The sequence below is a fragment of the Anomaloglossus baeobatrachus genome, chromosome 8 (genome assembly GCF_048569485.1).
Source record: "Anomaloglossus baeobatrachus isolate aAnoBae1 chromosome 8, aAnoBae1.hap1, whole genome shotgun sequence".
In the NCBI taxonomy this organism is placed as follows: Eukaryota; Metazoa; Chordata; class Amphibia; order Anura; family Aromobatidae; genus Anomaloglossus; species Anomaloglossus baeobatrachus.
In genome coordinates this window covers 133,931,938-133,950,174 of record NC_134360.1, presented here as the reverse complement: position 1 = coordinate 133,950,174, position 18,237 = coordinate 133,931,938, and the positions used below count along the sequence as shown (strand labels likewise).

General features: G+C 40.2%; 1 protein-coding gene across 7 annotated transcripts in view; it reads left to right on the top strand.

The window, feature by feature from the left end:
- Positions 1-18,237, top strand: part of PRG4 (proteoglycan 4) — a 189,375-nt gene that overhangs the window by 28,164 nt on the left and 142,974 nt on the right. For 4 of the 7 annotated variants that reach the window (XM_075322005.1, XM_075322007.1, XM_075322009.1 and 1 more), the window contains exons 3-6: positions 3,208-3,330; positions 8,223-8,339; positions 10,149-10,271; positions 16,999-17,043. In XM_075322005.1, coding sequence (XP_075178120.1) covers positions 3,208-3,330; positions 8,223-8,339; positions 10,149-10,271; positions 16,999-17,043 — 408 coding nt within the window. The remainder of the gene's footprint in view (positions 1-3,207; positions 3,331-8,222; positions 8,340-10,148; positions 10,272-16,998; positions 17,044-18,237) is intronic. The other 3 variants (XM_075322006.1, XM_075322010.1, XM_075322011.1) reach the window with 1 other exon arrangement.

Below are 18,237 nucleotides of genomic sequence, written 5' to 3'. Positions count from 1 at the left end.
TCTTCTCTCTCTCTTCTCTCCCTCTCTTCTCTCTCTCATCTCTCTCTTTTTCTCTCTCTTTTTTTCTCTTTTTCTCTCTCTCTCTTTTTCTCTCTTTTTCCCTCTCTCTCTCCCCTCTTTGTAGCTGAATAATCCACTTCTGGATTCTCAAGTGCAAAACAGAGGTCAAGACTACCAAATCTTCCTATGCTTTTCATTAGAGGCAGTGGCTCAATGGTTAGAGCTACTGCCTAAGGAGCATTAGTTCACAAATTCAAGTCCCGGCCGTCCCGGTAAAGAATTGAATTTAATTTATTTTAAATTATAATTATCTATTTATAATTTAATTTAATTATGCACTGAGGGGAGGAGACGGACATCAGCTGTGAGCCACAGGACACACCTCTAAAATCGGAGCAGTTCACAGAAGGAGGCTTTATTGCTCTCTCCTCTCTCTCTTCTCTCTCACTCTTCTCTCCACTTCTCTCTCTCTTCTCTATCCTCTCTCTCTTCTCTCTCTCCCTCTCTTCTCTCTCCTCTCTCTCTTCTCTATCTCTCTCCTCCCTCTTCTCTCTATCTTCTCTCCTCTTCTCTCTCTCCTCTCTTCTCTCTCTCCTCTTTTTTCACTCTCTTTCCCTCTCTCTTCTCTCTCTCTTCTCTCTCTTTTCTCTCTCTCTTCTCTCTCTCTTCTCTCTCTCTTCTCTTTTCTCCCTCTTTTCTCTCTCCCTCTCTCTCTTCTCTTTTCTCTCTCTTTTCTCTCTTCTCTCTCTCAGACCTGGCGATGATCAGCTGATGCGGTCACCTGACGGAATCAGCTGACACTAGTTTTTGCACTGATGCATCAGCTGATTGTATAAAACCCATTTATACAATCAGCTGCTGTGTCATGTGATTCAGGCACTTGGACCTGACACATTATCTAATCGCTTTGCCTTCCAGCAAACCGAACAGATAATATTGGATCCGGATTGGACGGCGCGGGACTCTTGACCCAGGATTACTGCGGAGCTGGGGTTTATTGCAATAAAGATGGAGTCACTAATTGTGTTGTGTTTTATTTCTAATAAAAATATTTTTCTGTGTGTTGTGTTTTTTTTTATCTGTACTAGAAATTCATGGTGGCCATGTCTAATATTGGCGTGACACCATGAATTTCCGGCTTAGGGCCAGTTGATAATATACAGCTAGCCCTAACCCCATTATTACCCAGTGAGCCACCCATCACCAGGGCAGCTGGAGGAGTTGGATACAGCGCCAGAAGATGGCGCTTCTATGAAAGCGCCATTTTCTGGGGCGGCTGCGGACTGAAATTCGCAGCAGGGGTGCCCAGAAAGCTTGGGCACCCTGCGCTGAGGATTCAAATCCCCAGCTGACTAGTTGTACCTGGCTGGACACAAAAATTGGGCGAAGCCCATGTCATATTTTTTTTAATTATTTCATGACATTCATGAAATAATTAAAGAAAATGGCTTCCCTATATTTTTGGTTCCCAGCCGGGTACAAATAGGCAGCTGGGGGTTAGGGCAGCCCGTAGCTGCCTGCTGTACCTGACTAGCATACAAAAACATGGCGAAGCCCACATAATGTTTTGGGGGGGGGGCAAAAAAACTCCTGCATGCAGTCCTGGATGGCGTATGCTGAGCCTTGTAGTTCTGCAGCTGCTGTCTGTCTGTATGGAGGAGAGCAGACAGCAGCTGCAGAACTATAAGGCTCAGCATCCTCCATCCAGGACTGTATGCTGGACAGAGAGATGGGGGAGCAGAACTATAAGGCTCAGCATGCTCCATTCACTAGTGTATGCAGGAGAGCAGACAGCAGCTGCAGAACTACAAGGCTCAGCATACTCCATCCAGGACTGTATGCAAGAGTTTTTTGCCCCCCCAAAAAGTGACGTGGGCTTCGCCATATTTTTGTATGCTAGCCAGGTACAGCAAGCAGGTACGGCTGCCCCCAAATCCCAGCTGCCTATTTGTACCCGGCTGGGAACTAAAAATATAGGGAAGCCCTTTTTTTAATTATTTCATGAATTTCATGAAATAATTAAAAAAAACGACATGGGCTTCGCCCCATTTTTCTGTCCAGCCAGGTACAACTAGGCAGCTGATGATTGGAATCTTCAGCACAGGTTGGCCCGAGCTTTCTGGGCCCCTCTGCTGCAAATTGCAGTCCGCAGCAGCCCCAGAAAATGGTGCTTTCATAGAAGCGCCATCATCTGATGCTGTATCCAACTCTTCCAGCTGCCCTGAAGCCGGGTGGCTTGCTGGGTAATAATGGGTTAATACTAGCTTTGTTTTACTAGCTAGTATTAAGCCAGAGATTCTTAATGTCAGGCAAGTTTGACCCGGCCATTAAAAATCTCCAATAAAGGGTTAAAAAAAAGACACCACACAGAGAAAAAATACTTTAATAGAAATAAATACACAGACACATTAGCGACTCCATTTTTATTACTCCTGCTCAACCCTCCACGATCCTGGTCTTCTGTCTTCTTTCTCCTTCAACCCAGGCAGCTCTGCTACATCAGACAGCACTGCATGGGAGGAAGATGCTGCTGCTCCTGTGCAGTATAATCACTCAGTGAGTGAGCAAAGGCTGCGGGCTGTAAGCGATTCAGAGAGCTAGTAGATATGCAGTTGCCAAAACAGCAATCTTATAAAAAATAAATAAATCCAACACGCAGCAAAGTAACTGATATCACTAGATTCGGGGTCTCGGATTACATAACAAACCTGCTGACAAATTGCTCTTAAATGTCTCTTTAGGGCAGCATCCATTGAAAGTAAATTTAATGAAGGGAGAAACCCATGCTGTGCAATTGTCATAGAAACTACTATAACCCTTTAACATACGTATGTTGCTGCATTGTATGGTTTAATAATTCATTACTGCATATTTTCTGTGTGTCTGATTATCTTAAATATACATTCATGCACTATTAGTAGGATTTGGTTGTACTTATAAATCTAAAGACACATCATTCAGATACAAGCAAATTAAATCAATTTATCAGTTTTTCCAAAATCTTAAAAATGCATTTTTAAGCCCAATAAGTTGTTATAATGTGACCTATGACTTTCATGGATGATTTTCAGGTATTTGTATTCCTGGGCCATATAGTTCATACTCCAATTTTCCACGTTTTAAGAAATAAGTAATTCACATTCACCATAAACACTGAATAAATCATTTTGGTTTATGATAATAGGCTATGTCTGTGTTTAATTATAGGTTCAGAAAGCTGTGTTGGGAGATGTGGCCAAGGGTATGCGCGAGAGGACCCCTGCCATTGTGATTATACCTGTATGTCTTTTATGGAATGTTGTCCCGACTTCAAGACAGTTTGCACAACAGGTAACCTGTGAGGGTAATGCAGCGAGGTTCCCTATGCAACTCAGATACAACATTTCAATAAGAGAGTGTGTCCCCATAACATTCTTAGGAAGAACTTATAGAAACAAGTATGGTAGGACCCTGCTTCACCAACTAGGTTCTCTGGAGAAAATATTCGTAGGTAGGAGAGAACTCCGGCACTCTTTATTACCCCAGTAAGAGACTCAAACGTATATAATGATCAAAATGATTATTTATTCAGAGGCAAAAAAAGTCCATAAAAAAACGTTTCGACCTAATTCGGTCTTCTTCTGAGAGGACTTATCCTATGTACAGATGGAGATGCAGGATAAAACTATGATCCTCCTGTGTAAGATCCTCCTATATGGATCCACTGTATCAAAATAGACCTGTTATGTCGAAGAAACTCAATGAGGGTTTTTTTATTTTATTTTAAATATTTCTTTCGGACGTCTTAATGACCTCAAAGGGAAATGACTTCACCAAGTCATTATGTCAATCAGCTCTTCGCAACGGTATCGTTATAGATATAGAGATCAAATGTCTATAAGATCATTCAGGGATATATATTCGGAATGCCGTCCTATAATTAGCTAATACTGGATGCCTGAGGTGAGGTCGGATTAGACAATATTAGACAAAAAGAGGAAATCCCTCACGGTTATATTGCGAGGTAGACGTATGTGTGTAGGGAAACGCTCCGTGGGACTTCACAGTCCGAATATATATCCCTGAATGATCTTATAGACATTTGATCTCTATATCTATAACGATACCGTTGCGAAGAGCTGATTGACATAATGACTTGGTGAAGTCATTTCCCTTTGAGGTCATTAAGACGTCCGAAAGAAATATTTAAAATAAAATAAAAAAACCCTCATTGAGTTTCTTCGACATAACAGGTCTATTTTGATACAGTGGATCCATATAGGAGGATCTTACACAGGAGGATCATAGTTTTATCCTGCATCTCCATCTGTACATAGGATAAGTCCTCTCAGAAGAAGACTGAATTAGGTCGAAACGTTTTTTTATGGACTTTTTTTGCCTCTGAATAAATAATCATTTTGATCATTATATACGTTTGAGTCTCTTACTGGGGTAATAAAGAGTGCCGGAGTTCTCTCCTACGAACTTATAGAAACAGCCAATATCCTTATTAAAGGGCCGGGACTTATTTCTAAATTGCAAAGGCTTATTAAATTTATATTGTTACATTTTAATTACTTCGCTATGGACTGTATATCACATAATAAGAAAGCTATTAGACTCACTGAAAAGACATGTTAAGCAGAGGTTGAAAACTTTTTAGTTTTGGTGAGTGTTCGGCGTTACAGAATTTCTGTAGCATTCCTGAGCTCATTAATGCTCCACTCCAGCCGGGTTTTTTTTGAGAGCTGTAGTGGCGCTTTAAATGTAAGTCCCGTGCCCCCGTTCTTATACTTACCCTCTGGTTATCTTTTATTGACGATGGTGGTCCCATCTTGTACCCATACCTTCTGACTGGTCAGAAGCTACGTCACTAGAGCTTAATACAAGTCTATGATGGCCATACTGAGGCTAAAATTAGGCTATCATTGACTTACATTGAATTGTGACCTCTGGCCTTCACTGGAGTTGCCATCAGATCACAAATTGCTGGAAACAAACTTGAGCAATGAATGAAACAGATTAAGATGGCGGCAGGTGGGTATAAGACAGGGGTCAGTGGACTTACATTTATAGCACTACTCCAGCCCAGAAATAAACAAATAAAATGCTTTTTGTTTTTGATGCTGCGGTTTTTGTCGCTTTTTAGAAAGTGACATGTTGGGTATTTAGTTGAAACAGAATAGGATAGATTGATTTTTTAGTTTACTAAAACCGTATGGTATTCCAGACCTTTGTCCTCTTTCATCCTGGAGTAGAGATCTAGTAGATCTGGGTGAGGTGGCCGGCTGTTTCCTCCATGTAGCTATAAGGCATTGGATTGCTGTCAGAATTTGCAAGAACAAATGAGTAACCTAAGTTAGACCATTCTGCACCCAGATTCTAGTCATTAATGAAACTGCTTAGAAATAGAGGGTGGGATAAGCTGTGAGCAATGAGAGGAGACCAGATGGTTCACCCATATTCATTATTGGCCACAACGATATTATGTTGAGAAACAATGGTTCTCTCAAATACCTTATGTTGCCAATAGTGCCTGTGAGCGGCGTTATTGCAATCCACTCTTCCCCATCACCTGACCTCTGGGCTTCCTGACCTCAGGAATTCCTACTCAGCTGACATCACCATGGCCAACCCAGTCTCTGGGAGTGACTGGGCTGTGGGCGGAGTTTCACCGCTCAGCAGAGCCCAGCATCACAGCGCAGCATCTCACTGCTCACTCTTCCTTCACAGCAGAGTGCGCAAGCAGAAGACATGCTGGGCTGTGATGAGCGGTGAAATGCCGCCCACAGCCTAGCCACTTGTGGAAAGTTGGGCCGGCAGCGGTGATGTCAGGTGAGCAGGAAGTTGATGTAACATCACCAGATCCCCGAGATCACGGAGCCTGAGGGTCAGGCGATGAGGAAGTGCGGACTGCAATAGCGCCTCTCACAGGCACTATTGACAACACAAGGTATTTGAAAGAAACATTGTTTCTCAACATAATATTGCTGTGGCCAATAATAAATATGGGTGAACCACTTTAAAGAATAACCATCATTTTAATTTTAATTTCATAAATTAATGATACATGGGAATGTAAGCAACTTTATGAGAGAAATCTGCTTCAGTCTTTGCTAGGAATTATTATTTATTCTCAAAATTCTCAATTCACAAGTAAAACTTGTATTCAGCGAAGACAGATTGTTACATTACTGAGATAGGGGATGGCAGATGCTACTAGTGAAATTCTATGTAGAAGGGAGTAGGCGGGGCTCTACATTTAGCTCCTCCATCACTCTAGTATTTTATTAGTAGCATCTGCTATCCCGTATCTCAATAATGTAACAATCTGTATTTGCTGAATACAAATTTTACCCATGAGGTGAGAATTTTGAGAATTTTAGGAATTTTGGGAATAAAGGATTTGTCCTGGTGGAGAAAGAAGTGCATTTCCCTGATAAGATATTATAAAGATTCTAATTTTCACATGTATTACTGACTTATGAGATAGAATTAAAATGACGGTTACACTTTAAATTCTAACCCTTCAAGAAATGAGCTGTTGGCATCTATGAAATCTATTGACTTTAAGTAGAAATTACCATAAGTAAGTCAAATAAAAGCAATTGGCATCAAGTACAGAACTGAAAGTAGAGCTTGTGTTAACGTTGGTCACACATGACTACTACAACGAAATGAGGCAATACCCAGAAATATGCATATGGCTTCTCAGCTGCGGAGTACACAAGATCCAGGCTTCACAACAGTATCAAACAGTGATATTCACACGTGTGGTGGATTATCACCAGAAATATTAGTCTATATGAGGGCATGTGAGAACATCATCGCCCATAGGGTAATATTTCTAGCTATAAAGGAATAGCCCGGACTGCTGCCCCAAAGGGGCTCAAGGGAGGGCAGCATGACTAGGAGGGATGCCAGGCCATAGGGTCATTAAGGGGTTAATGTAGAAAGTTAGTTTGAGCGGGAAATCTGGGGGTGGAACTAAGGGGCAGTTAGTACTAGGGGTCAGTTTGATTGGTCAGGGGGTGGTGCTGTTGGGGGTCGTATATAGGTCAGGTCAAAGGGTGGGAGGGCATTCCTACCTGGACGGTGACTGGAATCGTTCCCGCCCGCCCGCCCTGATGGTGGATTCAACATCGACGACGAAGAGGAGGAAGATCGTAATTTGTCGCAGCGGCGGAAAGTAGGGGGTGTCTGAAAGTGGGGGTTTGCACAGAGGAGAGGACGGAACCCAGTGCCGGAGCGGGTTACCTCTAGCGGTGCAATTGTTTGGTGAAACGGGTCCTTGCTGGGTTGAGTCTCAGCGGGACATGCTGTGGGCAACTTCTGGCCAGGGCTCTCAAGTCGGTGTGTTGCGGATGAGGGTCAGGAGGTGGGCCGATGTTGCAAGGAACAGTTTGGTCAACCTTCAGTTACCCCCCCCTCCTTTTTCGGGTGTTCTTCAATGAAGATTTGTATTGTTATATGGCTTATGTTTTGTTATTAATAAATGGGGCTGCTGTGGCCTTAATATCCAATGTCACGCAGTGTTTTGTGTTTATTTTAGATAAGAACCCTGGTGGGTAGGGGGTGTTGGGTGAATGATAAGGCCTTCAGTCAGACATTCCGGAGTCATGTGTAATAATGCACCATGGTCTACTGTTATTAACTCTGAGTCCAAGCCTACACTGTAATCATAGTCTGGTACACCTGGAATGTTTTCTACTGATACACAGGTGGGTTCTTGTTATCAAATAATTTACAAAAGAAGGCATGTCAAGAGCTTTTCCTTCAATAGACATATATCACCATTTACAGAACAGGTGATACAGATCTGGGAACCTGTACTCAGCGATCTGCTGAAGTCCCATTGAATCTGAATGAAGCGGCGCTGCACATGCTCAACCACTGCCTCAATCAAAGGTCACGGCAGTCCTGCAATGAGGAGAAACAAGCGCCAAAGACATGACTTCAAGTGATCAACGGGGTCCCCACATATTATCACTCAGTTATCACTCATCCCAGGAATACTCCATAAATGTCTATTGTGGGTAAAGCCCTAAAATGTTATGGGTCAGGACTACCATGTAATCAGGAAATAAGAAAGGACATTTTACCTTCCACTAAATGAGTACGAGATAAAGTAAGTAGGCCGTTCAGTGCAACAAGAGACGAGTGGGCCCATATATCTTTCCAGGTATAAAATATGAAGATGGTGATGAGAACTGGTTATTGACTGACTATGCGTTTATATGCAGAGGGCTCCTGCAAGGGACGATGCCATGAGGGCTTTATAAGGGGACAGACATGCGATTGTGATTCTGGCTGTGGAAAATTTGGCAAATGCTGCCCAGACTATCAAGAAAGTTGTGTCAGTAAGTATGCAAAATTAGTTTATACTATGCAAATTCACATGCAGCAATTTCATTGCAGCAATTTCTGTGATGGAAAATCTGTTCCATGTATCTGAATGTTTTTTTCTCTAGCATGTGTAACCCTAATTCACATGAATGAGCAAGACATGCAACATATTTGTCAGGTGTAAACATATCCCTACACTTATCAATGAATTCTGTACCACACAGTATGAGGGAGACTTAAAGTGCACCAATCATCAGGATTTTCCTATATAACCTAAAGCCAGTGCTATGCTGGCACTATCAGGCTGATTCTATACATACCTTTAGATGTCAGCTAGGATGTATAGGTTCTGAAACACAAGCAAGTAAAGCTTGTAAAATCAGCAGCTTTTTGAATGATAGCAGGTGCAGCAGATAATAGAGGGGGTATTCATAGTTATCCCCTCCCCCTTTTATTATGCTAATTCTATTATACAATCGTTTTACATCGTGACTAGAAGGACCTGTGCTGATGTCATTCCCATATGGCCTGAAGGGGCAGGGCCTCAGCCAACAGAAAAAAGTTACTTCCTGGTATAAGCTATGTTGTCCCCACCCCTTCTGGTCAGATGGGTATGACATCAGAAAAGGTCCTTTTAATCAAAAAGTAAAACACTTGTATAATAGAATTAGTATAAGTAATAGGAGGAGGGGATAACTATGAATACCCCCATAGCTATCAGCTGATTGGCAGCTGCTGACACTCAAAAAGCTACTGATTTTACAAACTTTACTTGCTTGTGTTTCAAAACCTATACATCCAAGCTGACATCTAAAGGTATGTAGAGAATCAGCCTGATAGTGCCAGTATAGCACTGGCTTTAGGTTATATAGGGACAATCCTAATGATTGGTGCGCTTTGATAGAACTGTGGCAAAGAAAGAGTTTAGCTGCTTATTATATTTTTACACTAACTTTTTATAAATTATTATAAAATCTATGGAATATTCTTAATGGCAACTCTAACAATCCTATTCAATAATAGATTAAAATGCAGAAAAGCAGGATTTCTTAATAGACACTTTTTTCCTCAATTAAAGAATCTACATCTGTCCAATGATATTTCTCTAATGGAACTTTAATTTTCATATTTGCTATAGAACACATCTACTAGATTTTCCCACTGGGGGGTCCTGAGAATGCAGTACTGCCTGGATCACTCCATAATTTCCTGGCCCGTACTTAGAGGAGTATACTGTGCACAGGTAGTAAAGGCCAAGGCTACTGATTTCTACACGGGTTGGTGGCTATTTTATGTGTATCAGGGACTCCTCACCTTCCTTCTGTAAGAGGGGTCAGGAAGAAAAGCTGTCGGGCCAAAGAGTATTTGCTCAACAGTTATGAGCAAGAAAGATTCAGGCAACTTTTCTCTTCCAGAGGTTGTGTATCAGCTAGTCTAGTCCTGAATGTCTAGTTTATGGTCATGTGGGAAATTCCTGTTACCCTGCACATCAATACAGAAATTACATTAATGTATGAAAAAAAAACAAGTCTACTATTATTGGCATAATATATAAGCATCTCTTTTGCCTAATCGAGGTCTATGTTAAAGTAAATGACTCTAAATATAAGTATTTTAGGATTTCTTAATACAACCTGTTGACAATATGGCAGCAATTAATATCCCAAATTTCTAATCTTGATGGATGACAATATGCTCAGATTATTATATAGATGCTTGCTTTAATGTATTGTTCATGTATGGCTTTTTTCCTTTATTATTCGTATTTTGAACAGTGCATTATTCTTATCTGTCTTTGATAATCCCATAATATTTCTCCACAGAACCAACAGAAAATGCACGACCTCCCTCTTCTTCCCCAAATCAACCAGTTCGTGATGAAAGAGAAAGAACTCCAGAACCCACTAAAAAACCAAAGGACCAAGAACCAGAAGACGTACCAGAAGGTAACATACAGATCTGGTTATAGGTCCTTAAGAGGTATCAAGATACATGTATATTTACTCATGATACTACACAGTGTACTATACCTATACATATACAGTAAATGCAGTATCCTATTTAAAGAGACACATAAATGTTGTCTAATACGTCACTTTTAGTCAACAATTTGTCCATAAAAAGGAATAACTTACTGCAAAGAAAAGAGTGGAATTGTTTGGTTTCTGCACAGACTGGAAAACATAGGTCCAATTAGATCTAGAGCAAAACAAATTCAGATAGTCTAAAGCAATACAATATGCAAAACTATCCCAAAGTACAGAATGTTTTTATTTTAAAAAAGGAGTAAATATTATTTATCAATCGATTTCCCCGTCACACCAGTGGTGGCCACTGGTTCTGGGATGATGACATTCTCTCCATCAGTCACCTGACCACTGCAGTCAAAGACTAGTCTCAATAGTGATTTTTGCATGTTTGGTACATGATAATTGAAACCAGTGATTGGTGACAGCAGTCAGATAACTGAAAGTTGCATCATCACTGCAGTGATCATCGCTTAATGGTCAATCGAATAATTCAGTTTAAGGGAACATGAAATAGTGAGTGTGATCCCTTATGGAATATAAGCACTACTTATTTTTCAGATTGCTCCACTCTGAACCTTCCCTATAAAAATGTGTAAGTAATGCTAAAAAGAATGAACAAATGCACAGTCATGTCAAAAAAATTGCTGTGCACCAGTGGCATAGCTAGAGTTTGATAGGCCAAAATTTGGGCCTTGGCCCCCCCTTATGTTGGTGAACCTGATAAGTATGTACCCCATCCTGGCATATATATCCCCCATCCTAGTATATATGTTCCCCATTCTAGTCCACATCCTGATGTATATATAACCCCATCCTGGTAAAAATGTCCCCATCCTGATATATATGTCACCATTCTGGTATATATGTCCCCATTCTGGGCCCCTCCTGGTACAGTATATACAGTGGAACCTTGGATTACGAGCATAATTGGTTCCTGGAGTGTGCTCTTAAGCCAAGTTACTCTTATATCAAAGTGAATTTTCCCATAGGAAATAATTGAAATGCAGACAATTCGTTCCACAGCCCAAAAATATTTACAGTATTTATACAAACTTATTACAGGAATACAAAATAATGTCCTGTATTCATATAAAATTATTACAGTACACTTATACAAAATACTGTACAGTACAGTAAAAAAACATATAAAGCAAATTAAACTGCACTTTAGCTTACAATAGAATTGTTGGTGTGCGAGAGATACAGTACAAGCAATGTACTGTACTGATTACCCGAAAGAGAGTACAATACTGTATCCACAAATGCAAATTGATAAACATGCTGTATAGTATATACCATACTGTATAATGGTATACTGTGCACAGTATACAGTACATATGTACAGAAAGTTACCTCCAAAGCAGGTCAGAGCATGGTAAAAGGACATAACCAGACGTGTGCTCAGTGGGTATTTGCTCTTCTTGCAAAACATTGCTCTTAAACCAAGTTACAAATTTGTAGAAAGCTTTGCTTGTCTTGCAAAATGTTCTCAAACCAAGTTACTCTTAAACCAAGGTTCCACTGTACTGGCCCCCTCCTGGTATCTACTGTCCCTCTCCTGGGCCCCTCCTGGTATATACTGTCCCCCTCCTGGTATCTAGAGTCCCTCTCCTGGGGCCCTCCTAGTGTATACTGTCTCCCTGCTAGGCCCTTCCTGGTATATACTGTCTCCTTCCTGGTATCTACTCTCCCCCTCCTGGTATATATGTCCCCATCCTAGTAAATATGTTTCTATTCTGTCTAATAGAAAAAACAACAACATTGTACTCACCATCCCTGGCTCCCACATTGCGCATCATCCTCCTGTGTAGCCAGTGCACAGTGGACAGCAGCTTTCATCGGTGTTGATTTTATTGCAACACATGACATCATTGCCATGTGCCGCCCTCAGTCACTGGGACACAGGAGAAAAACTGTGAAAAAAGAAGCACAATAGGGTCTTACCCCAATATATATAGGGTGAGGCAATGAGCAATACTACTCACCAAAAGGGGTTGTGAAAGTCACAACTCCTATAACAGCACATAACTCCAAGTCCTGGCAGCGGTCCCCATAGGGCAGATAACAGAGAGTAATAGAGATAGGTTTCAAAGCCGCGCCAAAGACCAATGGATCATGTCAGCTCTCTTTTATGTTCTTTGCTGGTTTGTCCTGAGGAAGGGAGCTGTGCCTCCTGAAACGCGTTGACCTGACCTGTGCATTAAATAAAGCAACATTAATCTTAAGCTGACAAGATCCAGTGGTCTTTGGCGCGGCTTTGAAACCCATCTCTATTACTCTCTGTTAACTGGGACACAGATAAAAGCTTCCGGCCTCTGTTTGGCCAGCAGCTTGTATTGCAGTACAGAGACCTGATGGGTCTTTGCACCGTGATGCATTTCAGCTGGATGTGCAGCCTTGGACGCACATCCAGGTAAAGCAGGGGCTGGGGCCGGTGAGCCCCTTGTAACCCCGGGCCCGGTCATGGTTGCAATCTGCCCCTGCTGTGCCCATATTCAGGCTTTTTGAGCTTTTTTTAACTGCTTCAAGTGTTTAGAAGAAGTGTCAGGTCCATTCTTCAAGAATTTTCCATTTGGGAGCCACTCACCACTTCATAGATTAGAAAAAAATATGCTGGTGGAAAAACACAATAAAGACATCAAAGAAACTTCAAGAAGAACACCGATTGCATTTTCCTAAAACATCTACCTGTAGCAAAGCTTGGCATGTACATACCCTAAGACAGTAATATTTTACAAAATAATTGATGTTAGATGTTAATATAGTAATATCTAGTATCTCTGCCATTCAGGGGTTAGCTTTTATTTCCTATGTTGTTCTAAAATACATTTTATGTTTAATCTTTGTAGAAAAAAATATCTTTATTAGAGATCGGCGAATAGTCACATATTCAGGTTTGGATTATTAGAACAGAGTTATTTCTATTATTTGTGTATTCGTACCGAATAATGAACGTAATGCAAGTCAATGAGTAACTCAAATAATTTTGTGAAGGACCTTGGAAGAAGGTCTGGGGGCTGTAAAATGCTGATATGGATGGAAAACTGCTGAAACTGAATGGGAACAGCATGAGGAAGATGCCTCGATGCATTTTTGACTCATGTTTGGTTTCTGGGAATAATGTTGTCAGAGTATTACATGGAGTAAAGCAGGAATATTACAATTCTCGAGATTCTGGCAGCTATCACACTACTTCCTGATCTAATTATTAGCTCTCATGCATATTCACTGCTTCCTCGCCCACCCTCTGTAACAGTGGTTGTGATTGGCTTGAGGAAGAGTAGTGGCGTGCCAGTGTCTGTGATTATCCTCACAGTAGCAGTCTGGGGCAGGACGTGGAGCTTAAAAATAAATAATTTCAAAAGATGATGTAGGGTCCCCTTTATATTCATACCCAGCACAGAAAAAGCAGATGTCTGCAGGCTGCCGCCCCAGCTGTGCATGTTATCTTGGCTGTGTATCAAAATATGTGTAAACTCATGCACCTTTTTTTTTTTCATTATCTAAATAAATAATTTAAAAAAAAATGGGTGCGGGCCTCCCCACCCAGCCAAGATAAACTGGACAGCAGGGGGCTGGTATTCTCAGGCTAGGGAGGCCCATTGTTATAAGGCCCCACAAGCTTAAAAATAACAGCCCACAGTCACCATGTAATTGTCGCATCCATTAGATCCAACAATTGCTTTACTTAGCTAATCCCGATTGCCCTGGTATGGTGGCAACTGAGGGAGTTAATAAATTGGAGAAAGAGGGAGTAGTTGTTTTTATTATTTAAAATAAAGGATTTCTGTGTGTTTGTGTTTTTTCTTTTCATTACAGGGTTAGTAAAAAGGGGTCTCATAGACCCCTCCCCATTACTAACCTCAAGCTTGATGAAAACTGTGATTATTTTTTTGACAAATCACAGGTGCCATTAACCCATTATATATCCCTGATTTATACTGCTCCAGGGCAATCAGAATGAGCCTGGTAAAGTGCCGGAATAGTCACATCTAATGTATGCGACAATTGTGGTGCGGCTGTGGGCTGATATTTTTTGGCTGGGGAGGGACTAATAACCATGGATCTCCCCAGCCTTAGTATACTAGCCCCCAGCTGTCTGCCTTATCTTGGCTGGATATTAAAATTGGGGAACTGCACGCCAGTTTTTAAATTATTTATTTACATAATTACAAAAAAAACTGCATAGGTTCACTTGTATTTTGATACACAGCCAAGATAACTCGCACAGCTGTGGTTGCAGCCTATAGCTGTTGGCCTTATCTATGCTGGGTGTCAATATACAGGGGACCTGACATCATTTTTCCAATTTTTTTATTTTTACACTCCACCAATCACAGACGCTGGTACAGAGGGTGAGCGAAGGAAGCAGTGCATATTTAAAAGGGTTAATCAGCAGACCAGGAAGTAGCGTGAGTGGGATTCTCGGTAAGTAAATTCTCCTGCTTTAATGACCGTAAGTCATTTTTTTTCACTGCCCCTCCCAATCACCATAATACCAGTAGCAAAGATAGCTACATTATTACTGTGATTGGCAGGCAATCCTAGCATGTTAAGTGGCTGAAAATCAAGTGCCAAACATGCTGCGAGGGGTCTCTTACAAGGCGAGGAGCAAAATGCTTGACGAGTGTCGGATATCACGAATGCCATAATATTCATGCAAGTAATGAATAGTGCTGAGTGTATTCTCTCATCATTCAACTTTATATGTATAGATTTACTTAAAAATCTTGGTTTCACTACTATGTATACGAACCTTCAGCACTCAGCAGTTGTATTACAAGAATTTTTTTTGGCGTTTCTAAAAAAAAAATATGTTTAATGGGCCAGAACATTTCTGTTCCGCATAATTTATATGGGTGTACAATCACTTTTTTTTATGTTTAAAGTAAGGAAGTGGGTGACAATTATATTTTTGTGCTAGTTTCATTTGCTTAATGTTACAATTTCCAATTTTATTCAAAGATCAGAGAACATTAAATGTGCGGAGTAAGCAAAAACTGAGCTCTAGTTTTTTCTCATATTGATCTATGGACGATGGAGGAGATATAGTAAACTAATTACAACACAATTCAGGAGGAGGATAGTGCATGGGGGGGAGACAGCGCACAGGAGGGAGAGAGCGCACACAGAGGGGAGACAGTGCATGTGGGAGACAGCACGCGGGGGAGACATCGCACAGGGGGGAGACAGCACACAGAGGGAGGCAGAACATGGAGTAGAAATAGTGCATGGGGGAGACAGTGCACGGGAGGGACAGCACACGGGGAGGATAATGCATGGGGGGTGTTGGGACAATGTATAAGAAACACAGCGCGTGAGGCGAGACAACGCATAGGGGGGAGACAGCACTACCCCTGTGGTATGTGTTAAAGGAGCCCACAAAGACTCTTTTGCCCAGGGCCCACGAAAACCTGGAGCTGGTCCTCATTACTTTGCTATATTTTTAGACACTTTTTGCTCAACAAAGAGGTGTGACTTAGCAATTAAAAGGCATTAGCATTCTGTGGAGGGGTAAGTTTGAGATTCAAAACCATTTGCCAAAACAATAGGTCATGTCAAGTTTGATAAATTTGGATTATATTTAGACACTTTGGTCTTTTGGCATGAGTCACCGATAAATTTGGTGCATTTTAGTACCTTTAATTCTAGATTTACAGTAAAAATTTAGATTGGGGAGGATTGGTAAATCTGTCCAAATGAATGTGAGAAACCTTCTGATAGATGAAAAATAGTACAGATGGTATTATGTCCATTTTCCATTGTGCCTTCCTTACTATATTCTTGTATAGGAGTATATATAGCTAATGTTTTTGACAAGCTCCAAAGAAAGTAATTCATATAATAGATGTTTAATTTGCACAAGTTTTGCTCAATGAGGAGGGAACCACTATATAAAGTTGGAGAACTACTTGTGTAGAGAACAGAGGGTTTCTAAGTGTTCTGTGTTGCCTCTTATGATGCACTAGAGGTTCTTATCCCTGGGATAAAGGGACTCTTTTGGCAAATAACATGTTAAAACAATTTGCTAAGTAATGAAGTGCTCTCATCAATGGCTGAAGAACGTTATGTACACTTAATATGCAATTATCGTGACTTGGATGCAATTTAGGTGTGTACAAGGGAAAGAGCTACAAATCAGGAAGCTGCTGTACCGCGCACATACTGTGATGCTACATTGACTCTGCGGATAGTTTTATAAATAAACTCAAACATGGTAACTCACATAGACATGCTAACAGTCATTTGGACTGTTCTCTTGATAAGGGGGTTTCCATCATTGAGGTTAACACCCATAATAAATCTGAGAATATGAAAAAGAAAAACAAAAAACTAATTAGCCTTAATGTTTTCCTAACTATTACGTCTTCCTCTTCTCTTTAAAGTATTAGGAAAGCCTGTGACTAAATGTCAGATGGTTTTCGTTTTCTGTAAAGCAAAATGTAATTAGGGACAGTTTTGAATATTTATATAATTTGATCAGTCCAGATGTCGTTCTGTATTTAAAGAGAGGACTCTAATTTTTGCATTTAACACAAATGTTATTGAAATTCAAGCATATTTCTTGGTTTCACTATATACTTGTGCTAATACAACAATTATACTTTATGACATATCCAATACCTTGTTCATGTTAATGCAGATCGCATTCAGAAACATGAAGCAATGCCAGAAAAAGCTAAGGAAGGTAAATTGTAATGACTTTATTTTATTAAGCAAGATGTGTGTAATAACACATCTAAAAAATAAAGTCAGTAATATAACATTAGACCTCAATATCCGCTATGGATGACACTTCCATCTTGTTTGCCTTTTATTTAAAAACAAAAGGTGCTTATTATTTTATATGAAGTAGAGATTGTTGGATTGGTTTCTACCAAGCTGTTTATACGGCACATGCTTCTTAAGCAATTTGTCTCTTTCTAGGCGGTATCAAAGTCAGTAAATTGAATCTACCCCACAAGAAGACATCGAGTTGCAAGTGTGCCATTTCTGGTGTTCAACTTAATAAATTAGTCTTAAGGCTCTTTCACATATCAGTTTTTTGGGGGGTACGTGTACTATCCATTATTTTTCAGAATTATTTAATGGGTAGGAGAATCTTGGAAATGTATTTCTTTACATGAGAAAAATGGAGGCCACATGGATTGTAAAGACTGACACATGACCCGAAAATGGGACAATCACACTGAAAAGCAGTGACCATTTTTCACATTTGTAAAAAAAAATCTGATGCGTGAAATCAGCCTTTGACATATAGGTAATACCGCTCTGTAGAGACCATGCCCACTTTCCCCTTCAGTTTAAAATTCTGGTTAGTGAAGAGTAAAAACTAAAAAAGTGTGTAAAATTGTGGCACATATGATTTTCAACTTTTTTGGAATAATCAGCACCAAGTTTCAATCTACAAAGTGGAGAAATGGTGCCTATTCAAAGCTGACATTATTTAGTTTTACAATGGGTCTCCTATATAGCTTTGTATAGATATGTATATGTATATATATTATATATATATATATATATATATATATATATATATATACATACATACATATGTATATATATATGTGACCCATTGGAAAAATATAAATGCTGCCAGTCTTGAATAGGCATATACTGTATATGCACTATTGACAAAATAGGGATGATTGACTTTCTATTGATATTTAGGTAAAACATAAAACATACGCTACAGTGATGTTTTATATGAAAGAGGGCATTTAAGTATATGCATACAGTGTTGATTTCCTCATCTCAGAGAATTTATTGAAACAAAAGCCAACTACAATGGTGGATACCAAAAAAATATCTCTGTCTTAATAACTTGTCATGTGGCCTTGAGCATCTGTTACAGCTTGACAATAATGTCTCCTGCTGTTTA